At 43.1% G+C, this 19,152-nt stretch overlaps 1 protein-coding gene across 4 annotated transcripts in view; it reads left to right on the plus strand.

Moving 5' to 3' along the window:
* Positions 1–19,152, plus strand: part of scaf8 (SR-related CTD-associated factor 8) — a 333,661-nt gene that overhangs the window by 61,898 nt on the left and 252,611 nt on the right. For all 4 annotated transcript variants that reach the window (XR_010963680.1, XR_010963681.1, XM_067989093.1 and 1 more), the window contains exon 2: positions 8,250–8,333. Coding sequence is in view for 2 of the 4 variants with exons in the window: in XM_067989093.1 (XP_067845194.1) it covers positions 8,250–8,333 (84 nt within the window). In the remaining 2 variants the exon portion in view is untranslated. The remainder of the gene's footprint in view (positions 1–8,249; positions 8,334–19,152) is intronic.

A 19,152-nucleotide genomic window follows, 5' to 3' on the forward strand; every position in this document is an offset into this window, starting at 1 on the left:
AACATGGAAACAGGCCCTTCGGCCCAACATGTCCATGTCGCCCAGTTTATACCACTAAGCTAGTCCCAATTGCCTGCACTTGGCCCATATCCCTCGATACCCATCTTCCCCATGTAACTGTCCAAATGCTTTTTAAAAGACAAAATTGTACCCGCCTCTACTACTGCCTCTGGCAGCTCGTTCCAGACACTCACCACCCTTTGAGTGAAAAAATTGCCCCTCTGGATCCTTTTGTATCTCTCCCCTCTCACCTTAAATCTGTGCCCCCTCGTTATAGACTCCCCTACCTTTGGGAAAAGATTTTGACTATCGACCTTATCTATGCCCCTCATTATTTTATAGACTTCTATAAGATCACCCCTTAACCTCCTACTCTCCAGGGAATAAAGTCCCAGTCTGTCTAACCTCTCCCTGTAAGTCAAACCATCAAGTCCCGGTAGCATCCTAGTAAATCTTTTCTGCACTCTTTCTAGTTTAATAATATCCTTTCTATAATAGGGTGACCAGAACTGTACACAGTACTCCAAGTGTGGCCTCACCAATGCCCTGTACAACTTCAACAAGACATCCCAACTCCTGCATTCAATGTTCTGACCAATGAAACCAAGCATGCTGAATGCCTTCTTCACCACCCTATCCACCTGTGACTCCACTTTCAAGGAGCTATGAATCTGTACTCCTAGATCTCTTTGTTCTATAACTCTCCCCAACGCCCTACCATTAACGGAGTAGGTCCTGGCCCGATTCGATCTACCAAAATGGATCACCTCACATTTATCTAAATTAAACTCCATCTGCCATTCATCGGCCCACTGGCCCAATTTATCAAGATCCCGTTGCAATCCTAGATAACCTTCTTCACTGTCCACAATGCCACCAATCTTGGTGTCATCTGCAAACTTACTAACCATGCCTCCTAAATTCTCATCCAAATCATTAATATAAATAACAAATAACAGCGGACCCAGCACCGATCCCTGAGGCACACCGCTGGACACAGGCATCCAGTTTGAAAAACAACCCTCGACAACCACCCTCTGTCTTCTGTCGTCAAGCCAATTTTGTATCCAATTGGCTACCTCACCTTGGATCCCATGAGATTTAACCTTATGTAACAACCTACCATGCGGTACCTTGTCAAATGCTTTGCTGAAGTCCATGTAGACCACGTCTACTGCACAGCCCTCATCTATCTTCTTGGTTACCCCTTCAAAAAACTCAATCAAATTCGTGAGACATGATTTTCCTCTCACAAAACCATGCTGACTGTTCCTAATTAGTCCCTGCCTCTCCAAATGCCTGTAGATTCTGTCCCTCAGAATACCCTCTAACAACTTACCCACTACAGATGTCAGGCTCACTGGTCTGTAGTTCCCAGGCTTTTCCCTGCCGCCCTTCTTAAACAAAGGCACAACATTTGCTACCCTCCAATCTTCAGGCACCTCACCTGTAGCGGTGGATGATTCAAATATCTCTGCTAGGGGACCCGCAATTTCCTCCCTAACCTCCCATAACGTCCTGGGATACATTTCATCAGGTCCCGGAGATTTATCTACCTTGATGCGCGTTAAGACTTCCAGCACCTCCCTCTCTGTAATATGTACACTCCTCAAGACATCACTATTTATTTCCCCAAGTTCCCTAACATCCATGCCTTTCTCAACCGTAAATACCGATGTGAAATATTCATTCAGGATCTCACCCATCTCTTGTGGTTCCGCACATAGATGACCTTGTTGATCCTTAAGAGGCCCTACTCTCTCCCTAGTTACCCTTTTGCCCTTTATGTATTTGTAGAAGCTCTTTGGATTCACCTTTGCCTGATCTGCCAAAGCAATCTCATATCCCCTTTTTGCCCTCCTGATTTCTCTCTTAACTCTACTCCGGCAATCTCTATACTCTTCAAGGGATCCACTTGATCCCAGCTGCCTATGCATGTCATATGCCTCCTTATTTTTGACTAGTGCCTCAATCTCCCGAGTCATCCAAGGTTCCCTACTTCTACCAGCCTTGCCCTTCACTTTATAAGGAATGTGCTTACACTGAACCCTGGTTAACACACTTTTGAAAGCCTCCCACTTACCAGACGTCCATTTGCCTGCCAACAGACTCTCCCAATCAACTTCTGAAAGTTCCTGTCTAATACCATCAAAATTGGCCTTTCCCCAATTTAGAATTTTAACTTTTGGGCCAGACCTATCCTTCTCCATAGCTATCTTAAAACTAATGGAATTATGATCACTGGTCCCAAAGTGATCCCTCACTAACACTTCTGTCACCTGCCCTTCCTTATTTCCCAAGAGGAGGTCAAGTTTTGCCCCCTCTCTAGTCGGGCCATCCACATACTGAATGAGAAATTCCTCCTGAATACACTCAACAAATTTCTCTCCATCCAAGCCCCTAATGCTATGGCTGTCCCAGTCAATGTTGGGAAAGTTAAAGTCCCCTACTATTACCACCCTATTTTTCTTGCAGCTGTCTGTAATCTCCTTACATATTTGCTCCTCAATTTCCCGTTGACTATTTGGGGGTCTGTAGTACAATCCTATCAAAGTGATCTCTCCCTTCTTATTTTTCAGTTCTACCCATATGGACTCAGTGGGCGAACCCTCGGATATATCCCCTCTCACTACTGCCGTGATGTTCTCCCTAATCAAGAACGCAACTCCCCCTCCTCTCTTACCTCCTGCTCTATCTTTCCTATAGCATCTGTACCCTGGAACATTGAGCTGCCAGTCCTGCCCCTCCCTTAGCCATGTTTCAGTAATAGCTATAACATCCCAGTCCCATGTACCCATCCATGCCCTGAGTTCATCTGCCTTGCCCATCAGACTTCTTGCATTGAAATAAATGCAGTTTAATCTAGTCTTCCCTTGGTCTTTGCCCTGCTTTCTCAGACCATCTGTCCGGTCATGTTCTGTACACTCTCCCTTACTGCCTTTTGTTTCTGTCACCACTTTACTTCCCACTGACTTCCTGCATCGGTTCCCATCCCCCTGCCACATTAGTTTAAACCCTCCCCAACAGCACTAGCAAACACTCCCCCTAGGACATTGGTTCCAGTCCTGCCCAGATGCAGACCGTCCAATTTGTACTGGTCCCACCTCCCCCAGAACCGGTTCCAATGGCCCAGGAATTTGAATCCCTCCCTCTTGCACCATCTCTCAAGCCACGTATTCATCTTAGCTATCCTGTCATTCCTACTCTGACTAGCCCATATTGCCCACCTTTGGCTGATTCCTGATTAGTCAACAGTAAGATCAACAAATAATGATTGTAAGATATTGTTGGTACTGATTTTTACTATAGATAATCTTTAAATGATTTCAGTGTAGTTATAAGGGTCTAATGTAATGTTACTAATTCCTTACGTGAAGAGCTTTTGAAATGTTTCTGAGAGCTGTGATAAGGTGCTACGTAAATGCACATTTTTTTTCTGTAAAATACGATGTTCACATCCGTACCCATAATAACTTTAGTCGGTCTGCACCAGTTTACAGTCTGCAGTCTAGTTTACACCTTTTGTCAGAATGACCTGAGTGTGTATAAGTTAATGAAGAGTATTGTCCTGAGAGGGACTCGATGGTACATTAGGTTAGAACACTGTTTAGCTTTGAGATCTGGCTTTGAATCCAACTCAAACTGATTAGATGAAAGCCTCCTCTCTCTTCCAGTTGTAAAGGCCATGTAAGAAATTAGTTTGGGGAGCTTCTAATGGGCATGGGTCCACAGCACAAAACTACCAAATTGATAGCATCATTGAGAGAGACCACTGGAGGGCCGGTGTTGAAAATGAAAATATCACACTGACATGCCACCCTGCTATATTTAATACCAGAACAGATTTTTTGTAAAATCTGGCTATCTAAATTTTCTCACTGTTTCACTAGTTTTCCAAACTCTAAATAGGCATTTAAATTTGGAATGTGAAATTTTAATGAAAAACTCAATCCCTATATTTAATTCAGCAAGTCGGTATCTCTGCAATGGCATGTAGAGCATGCTTCACTTGAGGTTAAGGTGGGTCTAACATTCAAGGGAATTCTAAGCTACATCCAGGCCATATGTACCTGACCTGGGATTGCTGGATGCTGAATATGGATTTATAACTTAACATTCTTCAGCATGGACACCTTCAGCATGGATATCTCCTGTTTTAGTAAGTGCATATATTCACCTCAAAAAATTAAAATAATGTGTGTTCTGTATGTTTGCTGATCTGCATTGTTAAGTATAAGAAGGCTTTCCCAAGTAGGTTTATCTACTGGATGTATTAAATTACTTGCCCAATGCACATGGTGAGTGTTGATTCATAGCTTAAATCTAACAGGAGATTGTTAATGTCAATTTCTGCTAGTTTGACATGAATCTCTTGCCTTGAAATTACAAGTGCAAAGGTGGGAGGAGTTCTTCCAAAATTAGTCCTGTGTAAATAACTCATGTTGGTTTATACTAGTCCAGTTCCTGTGATTATAGTGCAGATTCTCAACAAGTGTGAATTTGAATCAGAAATATGAACAATAAATGAAAGTGACATAGAAAGAATTAAACTTCTATTAAATATTTTACCAACATTAAAATATAATTACATGTATTAATATTTAAAAATGTGGATTAGTATAAATGTAAAATGCATAAGACACTATATTACTAAAGGTAATCTGTGTTCCTTGACTTCTGTAAAGAAAGCCAGCAGCAAAATGTGGAATGTAACTTCAACTCATACCCTGCAAAATGAAAAGAAATATTGTTTATTTTGCACATGGCGTAATTTTTATTGCTTGAAATTAACTTGCAAAATGCTTACCCAATTCCCTTTTGAAAGCCACGATTGAATCTGCCTCCACCACCCCCTCAGGCAGTGCATTCCAGATCATAACCACTCACTGTGTAAAAAAGATTTTCCTCATGTCGCCTTTGGTTCTTTTGCCAATCACCTTATATGCCCTCTGGTTCTTGACCCTTCCGCCAATGGGAACAGTTTCTCTCCATCTACTCTGACTAACCCTTCATGATTTTGAATACCTCTATCGAATCTCCTCGCAACCTTTTCTGCTCTAAGGAGACCAACCCCAGCTTCTCCAGTCTATCCATGTAACTGGAGTCTTTCATCCCTGGAACCATTCTAGTAAGCCTCTTCTGCACCTTCTCTAAGGAATTCACATCCTTCCTAAGGTGCGGTGCCCAGAACTGGACACAATACTCCAGTTGTGGTCGAACCAGTGTTTTTTATAGGATCATCATGACTTCTTTGCTTTTGCACTCTATGCCTCTATTTATAAAGCCCAGGATCCCATATGCATTTTTAACTGCTTTCTCAACCTGCCTTGCCACCTTCAACGATTTTTTCACATGTACCCTCAGATCTCTCTGTTCCTGAACCTCTTTTAGAATTGTACCCTTTAGTTTATATTGCCTCTCCTCGTTCTTTCTACCAAAATGTACCACTTCGCACTTTTCTGCATTAAATTTCATCTTCCACGTGTCCACCAATTCCACCGGCCTGTCTGTGACCTCTTGAATTCTATGACTATGCTCCTCATTGTTCACTATACTTCCAAGTTTTGTGTCATCTGCAAATTTGGAAATTGTGTCCTGTACACCCAAGTCCAAATCATTAATAGATATCAAAGAAAAGCAGTGGTCCCAGTACCGACCCTTGGGGAGCATCACTGTATACCTCCCTCCAGTCTGAAAAAGAACTGTTCACCACTACTCTCTGTTTCCTGTCACTTAGCCAGTTTCGTATCCATGCTGCCACTGCCCCTTTTATTCCATGGGCTTCAACTTAGATGATGAGCCCATTACGTGGCACTTTATCAGACATCTTTTGGAAGTCCATACACAATACATCAAATGCATTGCCCTCGTTGACCCTCTCTGCTACTGATTAAAAAACTCAATCTAGTTAGTTAAACACGATTTGCCGTTAACGTACGTACTGGCTTTCCTTGATTAATCCCCACTTGTCTAAGTGACTGTTAATTTTGTTCTGGATTATCGTTTCTAAAAGTTTCCCCACCACTGAGGTAAATCTGACTTGCCTGTAGCTGCTGGGTTTATCCTTGCATCTTTTTTTGAACAATGGTATAATATTTACAATTCTCCACTCCTCTGGCACCACCCCCGTATCTAAGGATGATTGGAAGATTATGGCCAGTACTTCCGCAATTTTCATCCTTACTTCCCTCAACAACCTAGGATGCATCCCATCCGGACCGGGTGATTTATCTACTTTAAGTACAGTTAGCCTTTCTAGTATCTCTTTTTCAATTTTTAGTCCATCCAGTATCTCAACTACCTCTTCTGTTACTGTGACTTTGGCAGCATCTTCTTTCTTGGTAAAGACAGATGCAAAGTACTTATTTAGTACTTCAGCCATGCCCTCTGCCTCCATGAGTAGATCTCTTTTTTGGTCCCTAATCTTTCCCACCCCTCCTCTTACTACCCGTTTACTGTTTATATGCCTGTGGAAGACTTTTGGATTCCCTTTTATGTTAGCCTCCAGTCTGTTCTCACATTCTCTCTTTGCCTCTCTTATTTCCTTTTTCATTTCCCCTCTGAACTTTCCATATTTAGCCTGGTTCTCACTTGTGTTATCAACCTGACATCTGTCATATACCCCTTTTTTCTGCTTTATCTTACTCTCTATCTCCTTTGTCATCCAGGGAGCTCTGGCTTTAGTTGTTACCTTTTCCCCTCGTGGGAATGTACCTAGACTGTACCTGAACCATCTCCTCTTTAAAGGCCACACATTGTTCAGTTATAGTTTTGCCTGCCAATCTTTGATTCCAATTTACCCGGGCCAGATCTGTTCTCATCCCACTGAAATTGCCCCACCTCCAATTAAGTATTATTACTCTAGATTGCTCTTTGTCCTTTTCCATAGCTAATCAAAACTTTTGATACTATGATTACTGTTCCTTAATGCTCCCCCACTGACACTTGCTCCACTTGACCCACCTCATTCCCCAGAACAAGATCCAGCAATGCCTCCTTCCTCGTTGGGCTGGAAACGTACTGGTCAAGAAAGCTCTCCTGAATACACTTCAAAAATTCCTTCTCCTCCTTGCCCTTTACACTATTACTATCCCAGCCTATATTCGGATAGTTGAAATCCCCCATTATCACTACTCTATGGCTTTTGCACCTTGCTGTAATTTCCCTGCAAATTTGTTCCTCTATATCCTTCCCACTAGTTGGTGGTCTATAGAATACACCCAGTAGTGGAACGGCACCTCTATTGTTTCTTAACTCTAACCAAGTAGATTCTGTCCTTGATGCCTGCGGACATCCTCTCTCTCCACCACTGCAATATTCCCCTTAATACTGCCACCCCCCTCCTTTCTTTCCTTCCCTTAAAGCAGTTTGAAAAAAAAATTGTGCCTTATTGAAGAGATTTGTATATTAACTTTGCAACTGTGGCAGTTGCCTCTATTGTCTCTGTTTGAATGACTGACCTCTGTAACTGAATTTAGCCAATTCAATTGTGCTTCCAGCTGGAAAGTTGGCTATCAAATGAATTATTGTGCCTCCTTTGCAAAGAAAATGAGAGATCTGTTTGATCTTGTACACCTGTTTTCACACTATAAATATGTTTAGTGAGAAAAGAATATTTTCAAAATGTATTGTTTGCTAGGAGGTTGGGGAAAGGAAAATGTAAGCAGTGATGCCAGATTGTGTTCATGCCTTATAATAAGCCTTATGCAATTTATTTCTGAATTTTCATGCTGTTTTTTCTGTACTTTGCTGCAAACCTACTAAAAGTAGAAACACAAAGAAAAGTGTGAATGCAATGATATTTGACACACATTTGATTCAACAGTACAGAAATTCAATGGTTGTACTTGTTTTACACAAGCATACTTCATTAATCTGTAAGTGCTACTTCCGCAACAGGCCCCATGCATTGGCAATTATTGCACCGTTGCTTGGTTACATCACAAATCCTGTCTGTTCAGTTTCATGTGCACTGCCATGTCTCAGGTTTACAATCACTGCAACCTATTAATGGGGCACTGGAGCACATCATGTATTTTTCTCGGTTCCTTGTACGTTACCAGCTTTTCTTATTATTCTTCCTGGTTCTGTACACTGGTTATTTATTTATGCAAAATTCAAGCATTCTCAAAAGTATGGGGAACCATGAAGTAACTTGTAAAACACAGGAATATCAGGTGTTTAAGTTTATTTGGTGAAGAATGTTTATTTGTTTCCCAATTCTCACCATTTTTTGTTTTTCTTTTTAGTTGTACTCATTAAATGAGTATAAACCACCTATCTCCAGGGCTAAAATGAACCAGGTGACCAAGGCGGCTATCAAGTCTATTAAGGTAAATTTTAAAATGGAGTCATCCTTTAAAACTGATATAATCTTTGATAGAAATGTTGCAATATAATCTTCTGTTCAGTTAATGATTAACTATAGTCATGTTTTTAATTGCCACAATAAATATAAAGTCAAGTTTTTAGTTCTTGCAGAGTTTTCTAACTTCACAAAGTCAAAGTATCGACTTGCGTTCCCACATATTGCTCTTTCACTGTCTAAATTAGTCTATCCAGGCTTGTGTTTCTTCAGTCCTGTGATGTCCAAATTGTGATCTGTGGTCCATATGCACACTGTGAGTTCATTGAATCAGGCCTGTAAAATCTAGGAAACTTAAAGTTCTATTTCTACTTTAATTTCTTAGTTGCTGTTTTGTCCTTTTTAAATTCTGTGGACCTGGAGGTTTGGAAAGGATTGTTTTTAGCACTGATCCTTGGGCCTAGGGGTTTGGAAAGGGCAGTACTTGTCTCATTGGTAGATAAATCCTAAATTAGAAAACCTCAATCTCTAGGTTGAGATATGCAAATGAATAGGAACATTGATTTAAATTTTATACGTGGCTCACAAGGTTCATGAAATGCATCTAAGGGACCCACAAAAACAAAAAGCTTGGACACTACTGCTTTAGCCAGTTATAAAGCCCAGTTTCAAATATACACAATACAGTTCATTCCGAACGGCTGACACCTGCAGCCAATGCTTCCAATGTGTACTGACAACCCATAATTTCGAACACTTCACAGCCAGTGCCAAACTCATAACTAGGTTCTTTGAGGATGTCAAGTTTGATCTCCTTTGCATTGGAGCCTTGAGTTCTAACTCATTGAAGGGGCATAGCTTTGGCTCCAAGTTCCAGGTCGGACACCAAAATCTCAATTAGTCTAGGCAGCTTTGCAGGATGGACAAAGACCACAGGTCTTTGTCAACTTTCTTGTTTATTCAAGGAATTGGTGGGGGGCCATTAGGGTCCTTTTTAGCTCATACAGCCTCTACTTAAACCACATGAGTACCAATATTTCTACAGCTGTTCTGGTGTTCATTTGCACTGGAACAATAATTGTTTAGGTGACTAAAGCATCAGGATCAATACATTCTCTTTCACAAGGAACATTGACTGCCAAAGTTCCAATGATAATTAAAATACTCTTCCCAATTTACATTCCTCTTGCATCCACCTCTGTACCCTAGTAATAACTAGGATAGGGAATCACAAATTTTCAGACAACTGGGATCTGGCATTGTAACATGCAGGGGTGAAGGAAATTAGGGAAACATGCTCCTTTTGTTTCACAAGGAAGCCTCTGAATTCAATGGAATGATTTTCTGAGACGTTTGGAGAGTGCTCTTATCAAGGAACTTTTGACCCTTGAAGTGTAAAGAGCTATGCTGTCTGTCGAGAATATAGAAACATTGGGGTTCTATTGCTATTTTATAATTCCAGGAGGTTTCTGGACAATCTTTGACTTGAAGATCTTGAGCTTTTTCATTCTGAAGAAAAAGTTAAAACTGATAATGTAACCACAGATAATTCAGCAACAGAACCAAGAAGAATGATGATTGTGGACCTCAAAGATCTATTCAGATAGCTAAAGAATGCAGAAATAGTACGTTTCTCAGTAATAAATCGCCATATAAATGCAAGTCTTTTTAAAAAAAAAAATTTCCCCTTAGCTTTCGTCGGTGTACTGTTTGAGTGTTAAAGCTCCTGTGTGGATAAAATTTGTGGGCCAAAATCCAGACAATGATGAAGAAATTAGACCCTTGGTGCCCGCATTTGCTGCATCAGCAGGAAAGCAACTGTGTAAGGGGGCTTATCCATTTCTTCCATGGAGGTCCAGGTCTTTTTCCTGGCCTAGACTCCCCTGGTGGGACACATTTTTGCACTTCTGGTGGCCTGTAACTATCTTCTTTCTACTTGTACTGGCGTCCAGAGTTATGTCAGGTCCTTTCTCAGTCAGGAAACCAGGGACTTCTGGTGCAGGGAAGAGGAGGGGAGTAGGACTAATTGGATAGCTCATTTGAAGAGCTGGCAGAGGCACAATGGGGCGAATGGCCTCCTGTGCTGTAAACATAGAAACATAGAGAACAGGAGCAAGAGTAGGCCATTCGGCCCTTCGGGCCTGCTCTGCCATTCAAAATGATCATGGCTGATCGTCTAACTCAGTACCCTGTTCCTGCTTTTTCCCCATATCCCCTGATCCCTTTAGCATTAAGAAATATATCTATCTCCTTCTTGAAAATATCTAATGACTTGGCCTCCACTGCCTTCTGTGATAGAGAATTCCACAGGTTCACCGTCCTCTGAGTGAAGAAATTTCTCCTCATCTCGGTTCTAAATGGCATACCCCGTATCCTGAGACTGTGACCCCTGGTTCTGGACTCCCCAGCCATTGGGAACATCCTCCCTGCATCTAGTCTGTCTAGTCCTATTAGAATTTTATATGTTTCGTTGAGATCACCTCTCATTCTTCTAAACTCTAAGTGAATATAGGCCTAGTCGACCCAATCTCTCCTCATACGTCAGTCCTGCCATCCCAGGAATCAGTCTGGTAAACCTTGGATGCACTCCCTCCATGGCAAGGACATCCTTCCTCAGATGAGGAGACCAAAACTGCACACAATACTCCAGATGTGGTCTCACCAAGGCCCTGTATAACTGCAGGATGACATCCCTGCCCCTGTACTCAAATCCTCTTGCAATGAAGGCCAACATACCATTCGCCTTTCTAACTGCTTGCTGCACCTGAATGCTCGCTTTCAGCGACTGGTGCACAAGGACACCCAGGTCTTGTTGCACCTCCCCTTTTCCCAATCGATCACCATTCAGATAATCTGCCTTTCTGTTTTTACAACCAAAGAGGATAGCCTCACATTTATCCACGTTATACTGCATCTGCGATGTTCTTGCCCACTCACCCAACTTGTCTAAATTACATTGGAGCCTCTTTGCATCCTCCACAGCTCACATTCCACCCCAGCTTTGAGTCATCTGCAAACTTGGAAATGTTCCATTTAGTTCCCTCATCCAAATCATTGATATATATTGTGAATAGCTGGGGCCCAAGCCTTGATCCCTGCGGTACCCCACTAGTCACTGCCTGCCACCCGGAAAAAGACCCGTTTATTCCTACTCTCTGTTTCCTGTCTGTCGACCAATTCTCAATCCATGCCAGTATATTCCCCCCCCAATCCCATGTGCTTTAATTTTGCACACTAACCTCTTGTGTGGGACCTTATCAAAAGCCTTCTGAAAATCCAAATGCACCACATCACTGGTTCTCCCCTATCTATTCTACTAGTTACATCCTCAAAAAACTCCAGTAGATTTGTTAAGCATGATTTCCCTTTCATAAACCCATGCTGACTTTGTCCAATCCCATTAATGCCCTCCAAGTGTTCTGTTATCACATCTTTTATAATAGACTCTAGCATTTTCCCCACTACTGATGTTAGGCTAACTGGTCTGTAATTCCCTGTTTTTTCTCTCCCTTTTTTAAATAGTGGGGTTACATTTGCCACCCTCCAATCTGTAGGAACTGTTCCAGAGTCTATAGAATTTTGGAAAATGATCACCAATGCATCCACTATTTCCAGGGCCACTTCCTTTAGTACTCTGGAATGTAGATTATCAGGCCCTGGGGATTTGTCAGCCTTTAGCCCCATTAATTTCCCTAGCACTTTGTTTTACTAATACTGGTTTCCTTCAGTTCCTCCCTCTCACTAGACCCTTGGTTCTCCCCTCTCACTAGACCCTTGGTTCCCTAACATTTCTGGGAGGTTATTTGTGTCCTCCTTTGTGAAGACAGAACCAAAGTATGTGTTTAATTGTTCTGCCATTTCTTTGTTCCCCATTATAATTTCCCCCATTTCTGACTGTAAGGGACCTACATTTGTCTTCACTAATCTTTTTCTCTTGACATATTTATAGAAGCTTTTAGTCAGTTTTTATGTTCCCTGCTAGTTTACTCTCATACTCTCTTTTTCCCCTCTTAATCAATTGCTGAATTCTGAACTGCTCCCAATCCTCAGGCTTGCTGCTTTTTCTGGCAATTTTATATGTCTCCTCTTTGGATCTAATACTATCCCTAATTTCTTTTGTAAGCCACGGTTGAGCCACCTTCCCTGTTTTATTTTTGCGCCAGACAGGAATGAATAATTGTTGTAATTCCTGCACATGTACTTTTAAATATTAGCCATTGCCTATCCACCATCATCCCTTTTAGTAAAGTTCCCCAATCTATCATAGCCAACTCGCACCTCATACTTTCGTAATTTCCTTTATTGAGATTCAGGACCCTAGTTTCGGATTCAACTACTTCACTCTCCATCTTAATGAGGAATTCTATCATGTTATGGTCGCTCTTCCCTAAGGGACCCTGCACAACAAGATTGTTAATTAATCCTTTCTCATCGCACAATACTCAGTCTAGGATTGCCTGTTCTCTAGTTGGTTCCTCAACGTATTGGTCTAGAAAACCATCACGTACGCACTCCAGGAATTCCTCCCCCACAGTATTATTGCTAATTTGTTTTGACCAATTTCTATGTAGATTAAAGTCACCCATGATTATAGTTGTACCCTTCTTGCATGCGCCTCTAATTTCCTGTTTGATGCCCTCCCCTACATCTCCACTAGTGTTTGGGGGCCTAGAGACAACCCCAACCAACATTTTCTGCCCCTTGGTGTTTCTTAGCTCCACCCATACAGATTCCACATGGTGATTTTCTGAGCAAATATCCTTCCTCACTATTGCATTGATTTCCTCCTTTACTAATAACGCTACCCCACCTCCTTTCCCTTTTTGCCTGTCCTTCCTAAATATTGAATACCCCTGGATGTTCAGTTCCCATCCTTGGTCACCCTGCAGCTATGTCTGCATAATCGCTACTATATCATAACCGTTGATATCTATCTGCGCTGTTAATTCATCTCCCTTATTGCGAATGCTAGTCGTCGTAGTTTGATTTTGCATTATGGCCCTATTTGTTTTTCACCCTTGTTTTCTCTACCTTCCACTATTGCTTCTTCCCTTTCTGTCTTTTGTTTCTATCCTTGTTTCCCCCTCCTCTGTCTCCCTGCTCAGGTTCCCATCCCCCTGCCATTCTAGTTTAAATCTTCCCTAACAGCACTAGCAAACACCCCTGCGAGGACATCGGTCCCGGTCTTGCTCGGGTGTAACCCGTCCCGCTTGTACAGGTCCCACCCTCCCTCCCTCCTACACCATCCCTGCAGCCACTCATTCATCTGGTGTATTCTCCTGTTCCTATACTCACTAGGACGTGGCACAGATAGTAATCCTGAAATCACTAACTTTGAGGTCCTGCATTTTAATTTATCTCCTAACTCCTTAAATTCACCTTGCAGGACCTCATCCCTTTTTTTACCTATGTCGCTGGTACCGATATTGTCCACGACTACTGGCTGGTCACCCTCCCACTCCAGAATGCCCTGCAGCCGCTCCGTGACGTCCTTGACCCTAGCACCAGAGAGGCAACATGCCATCCTGGAGTCATGTTTGCGGCCGCAGAAACGCCTGTCTGTTCCCCTTACAATTGAATCCCCTATCAATATAGCCCTGCCACTCTTATTCCTCCCCTCCTGCAGCAGAGCCACCCATGGTGCCACGAACTTGGCTCTTGCTGCTTTCCCCTGATAAGCCATCTCCCCCAACAGTATCCAAAGCGGTATATCTATTCGAGAGGAAGATGGCCCCAGGGGACTCTTGCTCTACCTGCCTAGTCCTTTTGCTCTGTCTGGTGGTCACCCATTTCCTTTCTGCCTGCATAATCTTTACCTGCGGTGTGACCACCTCACTGAACATGCTATCCACAATAATCTCAGCATCACCGATGCTCCACCGTGAATCCACCCGCAGCTCCAGCTCCGAAATGCGGTTAACCAGTAGCTGCAGCTGGACACACTTCCTGCACACATGGTCGCCAGGGACACCTGTGGTGTCCATGACTTCCCACATAGTGCAGGAGGAGCATATCACGGGTACGAGCTCTGGTGCCATGACTTGCCTTAGATTTACACTGCATTCACCTCTTGGACTCTCTTCCCGCTCTCGAGACTCTCCTTTTACACTGCGCTCTCCTCTTGGACTCTCCTTTTACTCTGCGCTCACCTCTCGGATCTCCCTTCCCGCTCTCGGATCCTCTTTTTACACCGCGCTCACCTCTCTGACTCTCCTTTTATGCTGCGTAACGTTCTGTGATCCTATGATAAACATTTCTAATGGGAATTCCAACATTAAAATATCAATACATGTCATAAAACCACTAGGTGGCACTCTAATAGGAATGTCAATATTAAATAACAACACTAACCCTTTTAAAAATTCATCCTCGGGATGTGGGCATCGCTGACAAGGCTGGCATTTATTGCCTATCCCTAGTTACCCCCGAGAAGGTGGTAATGGGGTTTCTTCTTGAACCGCTGGAGGTGTGGTGAAGGTATTCCCACAATGCTGCTAGGCAGGGAGTTGCAGAATTTTGACCCAGGGACAATGTTTGACCCAGGGACTGTAACGATTACCTCTCACGCCGTAAGATGGCACTGTATTGTCTTTCCCCCAAATCACTCATAATGCTTTCTGCTTGCCTTTTTCATCAGCTGAAATTACTACGGTCCAACCCAACTAAGTTCAAATAACTACATAGTTCACAGTAACACGATTAAATGAATCCATCAAATTGTCTTTTGTGTCTTTTAATGTCATCATTAAAGTTTTTATCTGAAAGCCTCAGCCTCACCTAAAAGTTCAGAGCTGTGACTGTTATTAGCTGAATGCAGTTTGTGCAGTGTGCCCAATTTTCAAAGATGCATCTGTAACTGTCTGAACTGTTGGAATATTTTTCTTTGACACTTAGCAGTTTCTGCTCTCTTATCTTTCAAAATTATTTGAAGAAAAGTTTGGATGAATTTCAAATGTTTTATTCAGTAAAGTTAATTTTTTTCTAAACAGAGCCGCTGTGTGTGCAGGTAACAAAAAAGGCAACAATGCCTTTAATGTAAAAAAGTGGTCCAATAGTCTTTACAGAGGCGTTATCAAAAAAGATGGATGCTGAGGCGGTATTAGGAGGGATGACCAAAAACTTATGAACATACAGAAATAAAGGACGGGGAAAGACCAGCTGGTCCATCAAAATTGTCCTTTATTGTCATGGTGTGACTTCTGCATACCATTACCTCCATCCACAACCCCATCCCCCAGCTATGCAATCTTCTGGGAGAGGCAAGAAAAAGGAGAAAAAACTGTGGGGCAATTGAAGAAAACACCGGGAAATGCCTTTCTGACCCCATAGGCAGTCAAATGAGGTCCAGGAGTCTCTGGTGACAAACCTAACTTCTATATGCAGTTATTTTGGCCATGCTCAGGAACTTACCCAAATCTCTCTTGATTCCATTTACTGCAAATGCTGGTAACTTGTCCAGAGGTCGACGCCTTTCTACAACTTTGGCCAAATAGTTTGGTTTTAAGGAGGGCCTTGAAGGAGGAGAGGGAGGTTTAGGGAGGAAACCCCGGAGCTTGGGCTAAGTTGATGAAGGCACGGCTACCAGTGGTGAGGTGAGGTGAGGGCAAGGGGGTACAAGAGGCTGGAGTCATCGAATGCAGAGTTCTGGGAGAGAGCAGTTATAGCACTGGATAAGGTTACTGAGATAAGGAGGGGCGAGGCCATGAAGGGATTTAAACACAAGGATGAGAATTTTTAATCCAAGGCTTTTGCGAACTGGGAACTAATGTAGGTCAGCGAGGACGGGAGAAGGGCGAGTGGGACTTGGGGCAGCATGTTGATGAGGAGGAGAAGGGGACTCCAGGGGTGACAGGGCAGGAAGAAAGGCCATTGCTAGAAATGCTCTGCTACACCCAGATAGATAAGAGTGGAGCCAAGCAAGGGCTATCCCATTGAGCTGCACAGCTGAGAAGTGTTGGAGGAGGATGGTGTGGTTGACCATGTAGAAGGCTGCAGAGAGGATGAGGAGGGATGTTGCAGTGCAGTTAAGGAGAATGTTGTGTGACTTTTGGTTTACTGTGGGAGGGACAGAAACCTGAAGGGATTGAAGGGATTAGCAGGGGACGTGACAAGTTCTAGGATTTTGGAGTGGGAAGGGAGGTTAAAAATAAGAAAATGGTAAATCAAATACGTGACCCTCATCAACCCTCCTTGTTACCTCTTCAAAAAATTCAATCAAGTCAGTCAGACACGACCTTCCCTTAACAAATTTATGCTGACTGTCCTTGATTAATCCATGCCTTTCTAAATGACAATTAATACTGTCCCTCAGAATTGTTTCCAATAATTTACCCACCACCAAGGTTAGGCTGACTGGCCTGTAATTACTCAGTCTATCCCGTTCTCCCTTTTTAAGCAACGGTACAACGTTAGCAGTCCTCCAGTCCTCTGGCACCACACCTGTAGCCAGAGAGGATTGGAAAATGATGGTCAGAGCCTCCACTATTTCCTCCCTTGCTTCTAACAGCCTGGGATACATTTCATCCGGGCCTGGTGGTTTAATCTACTTTCAAAGATGCTAAACCCCTTAGTACTTCCTCTCTCACTATGTTTATCCCATCTAATATTTCACATTCCTCCTCCTTAACTACAATCTCTGCATTGTTGCCCTCTTTGTGAAGACAGGCGCAAAGTATTCGTTAAGAACCATACCCACATCTTCTGCCTTCACATACAGGTTACCTTTTTGGTCTCTAATAGGCCCTATTCTTACCTTAGTTATCCTCTTGCTCTTTAAGGAAAACCCAAAGATGTTTTATAAATAATTTTACTTAACCAGTACTTTTTCATACCCTCTCTTTTCTTTCCTATCCTAATTTACTTTTTAATTTCACCCCTGCACTTTCTGCAGTATTGCGCTGTAGGTGTCTGACATAAGCTTCCCTTTTGTGCCTTATTCTACACTGTATGCTCCTTAACATCCAGGGGGCTCAAGATTTGGGAGTCCCACCCTTTTTCTTTGAGGGAACATATTTGCTCTGAACCCCCACTATCTCCTCCTTGAATGCCTCCCACTGCTCTTGATACTGATTTACCTTCAAGTAGCTGTTTCTAGTCCACTTTTGCCGAATCACAGCTCAGCTTTGCAAAATTGGCCTTTCCCCAATTGAGAACTTTTATTCCTGTTCTATTTTTGTCCTTTTCCATAACTATGTTAAATCTAACTGAATTATGATCACTAACACAAAAATGATCTCTTACTGGTACTCCTTCCACCTGCCCAGCTTCATTCCCTAAAACTAAGTCCAGAATCGCCCCCTGTGTTGTTGGGCTTGCTACATACCAGCTAAAAAGGTTTTACTGGATGCGTTTCAGGAATTCTGTGTCCTCTATACCTTTTACACTGATTGTATCCCAGTTAATATTAGGGTAGTTGAAATCACCTACTATTATTGCCCTATTGTTTTTGCACTTCTCAGAAATTTGCCTACATATTTGCTCTTCTATCTCCCTCTGACTATTTGGGTGTCTATAGTACACTCCCAACAGTGTGATTGCTCTTTTTTGTTCTTCAGTTGAACCCATGTGGCCTCATTTGATCCTCCTCATGGCTGTAATTGTTTCTTTAACCAATATTACCACCCCCCCCCCACTCCTTTTTTATCCCCCTCTTTATCTTGTCTGAAAACCCTGTAACCAGGATTGTTGAGCTGCCATTCCGGCTCCTCTTTAAGCCATGTTTCAGTAATAGCTATGATAGCATTTTTTCACATGTCAATCTGTGCCCTCAGCTCATTGCTGCCTTATTCACAAGACTCCTTGCATTGAAGTATATACCATTAAGCGCTGCCAAACTCCTTTGTTGTCTATTTTCTAGCCTTTGTTTCCTCTGCCTTCCATTTCCAGCTTTGCTTCTCTCCCTTCTGAATCTATGCTCAGGTTCCCATCCCCCTGCCAAGCTAGTTTTAAACCCTCCCCAACAGCACCAGCCAACTGCCCCGCGATGATATTGGTCCCGGCCCTGTTGAGGTGCAACCCATCCGGCCTTCCCCAGAACCAGTCCCAATGCCCCAGGAATCTAAAGCCCTCCCTCCTGCACCATCTCTCCAGCCATGCATTCATCTGCACTATCCTCCTATTTCTGTACTCACTAGCACGTGGCAATGGGAGTAATCCGGAGATTACTACCTTTTGAGGTCCTGCTTATTAATCTCTTTCCTAGCTCCCTAAAGTCTGCTTGCAGGACCTCATCCTTCTTTCTACCAATGTTATTGGTACCGATATGGACCACGACCTCTGGCTGTTCACCCTCCCCCCTCAATGTTCTGCAGCCGCTCAGTGATATCTGACCCCGGCACCAGGGAGGCAAGATTTCATTCTGCACTCACGTCTGCGGCAGCAGAAACACCTGTATAGAGATCATAGAGAGATCATAGAGTTATACAGCACGGATAGAGGCCCTTCGGCCCATGTTCCCCTAACTAATGAATCCCATATCACTATTGCTTTCCTGACCTTCCTTTCTTTCCCCCCCCACCACGTTACAGCTGAGCCACCCATAGTGCCGTGGATTTGGCTCTGGCTGTACTCCCCAGAGGAACCATTGCCCTCACCAGTGCATACCGGTCAGAGAGTGAGATGCACTCAGGGGAATCCTGCACTATTTGCCTGTTCCTCCTTGCCTGTCTGGCGGTCACCCATTCCTTCTCTGCCTGCACGCTCTTATGCTGCGGGGTGACTACCTCCTGAAATGTGCTATCCACGTAGCTCTCAGCCTCGGGGATGCACTGCAGTGATGCCAGCCGCTGCTCAAGCTCCTCCAGTTGTCGACACTTACTGCACGTGAGACCGTCCAGGACAGGAGAAGC

The sequence above is a fragment of the Heptranchias perlo genome, chromosome 8 (genome assembly GCF_035084215.1).
Source record: "Heptranchias perlo isolate sHepPer1 chromosome 8, sHepPer1.hap1, whole genome shotgun sequence".
Taxonomy (NCBI): domain Eukaryota; kingdom Metazoa; phylum Chordata; class Chondrichthyes; order Hexanchiformes; family Hexanchidae; genus Heptranchias; species Heptranchias perlo.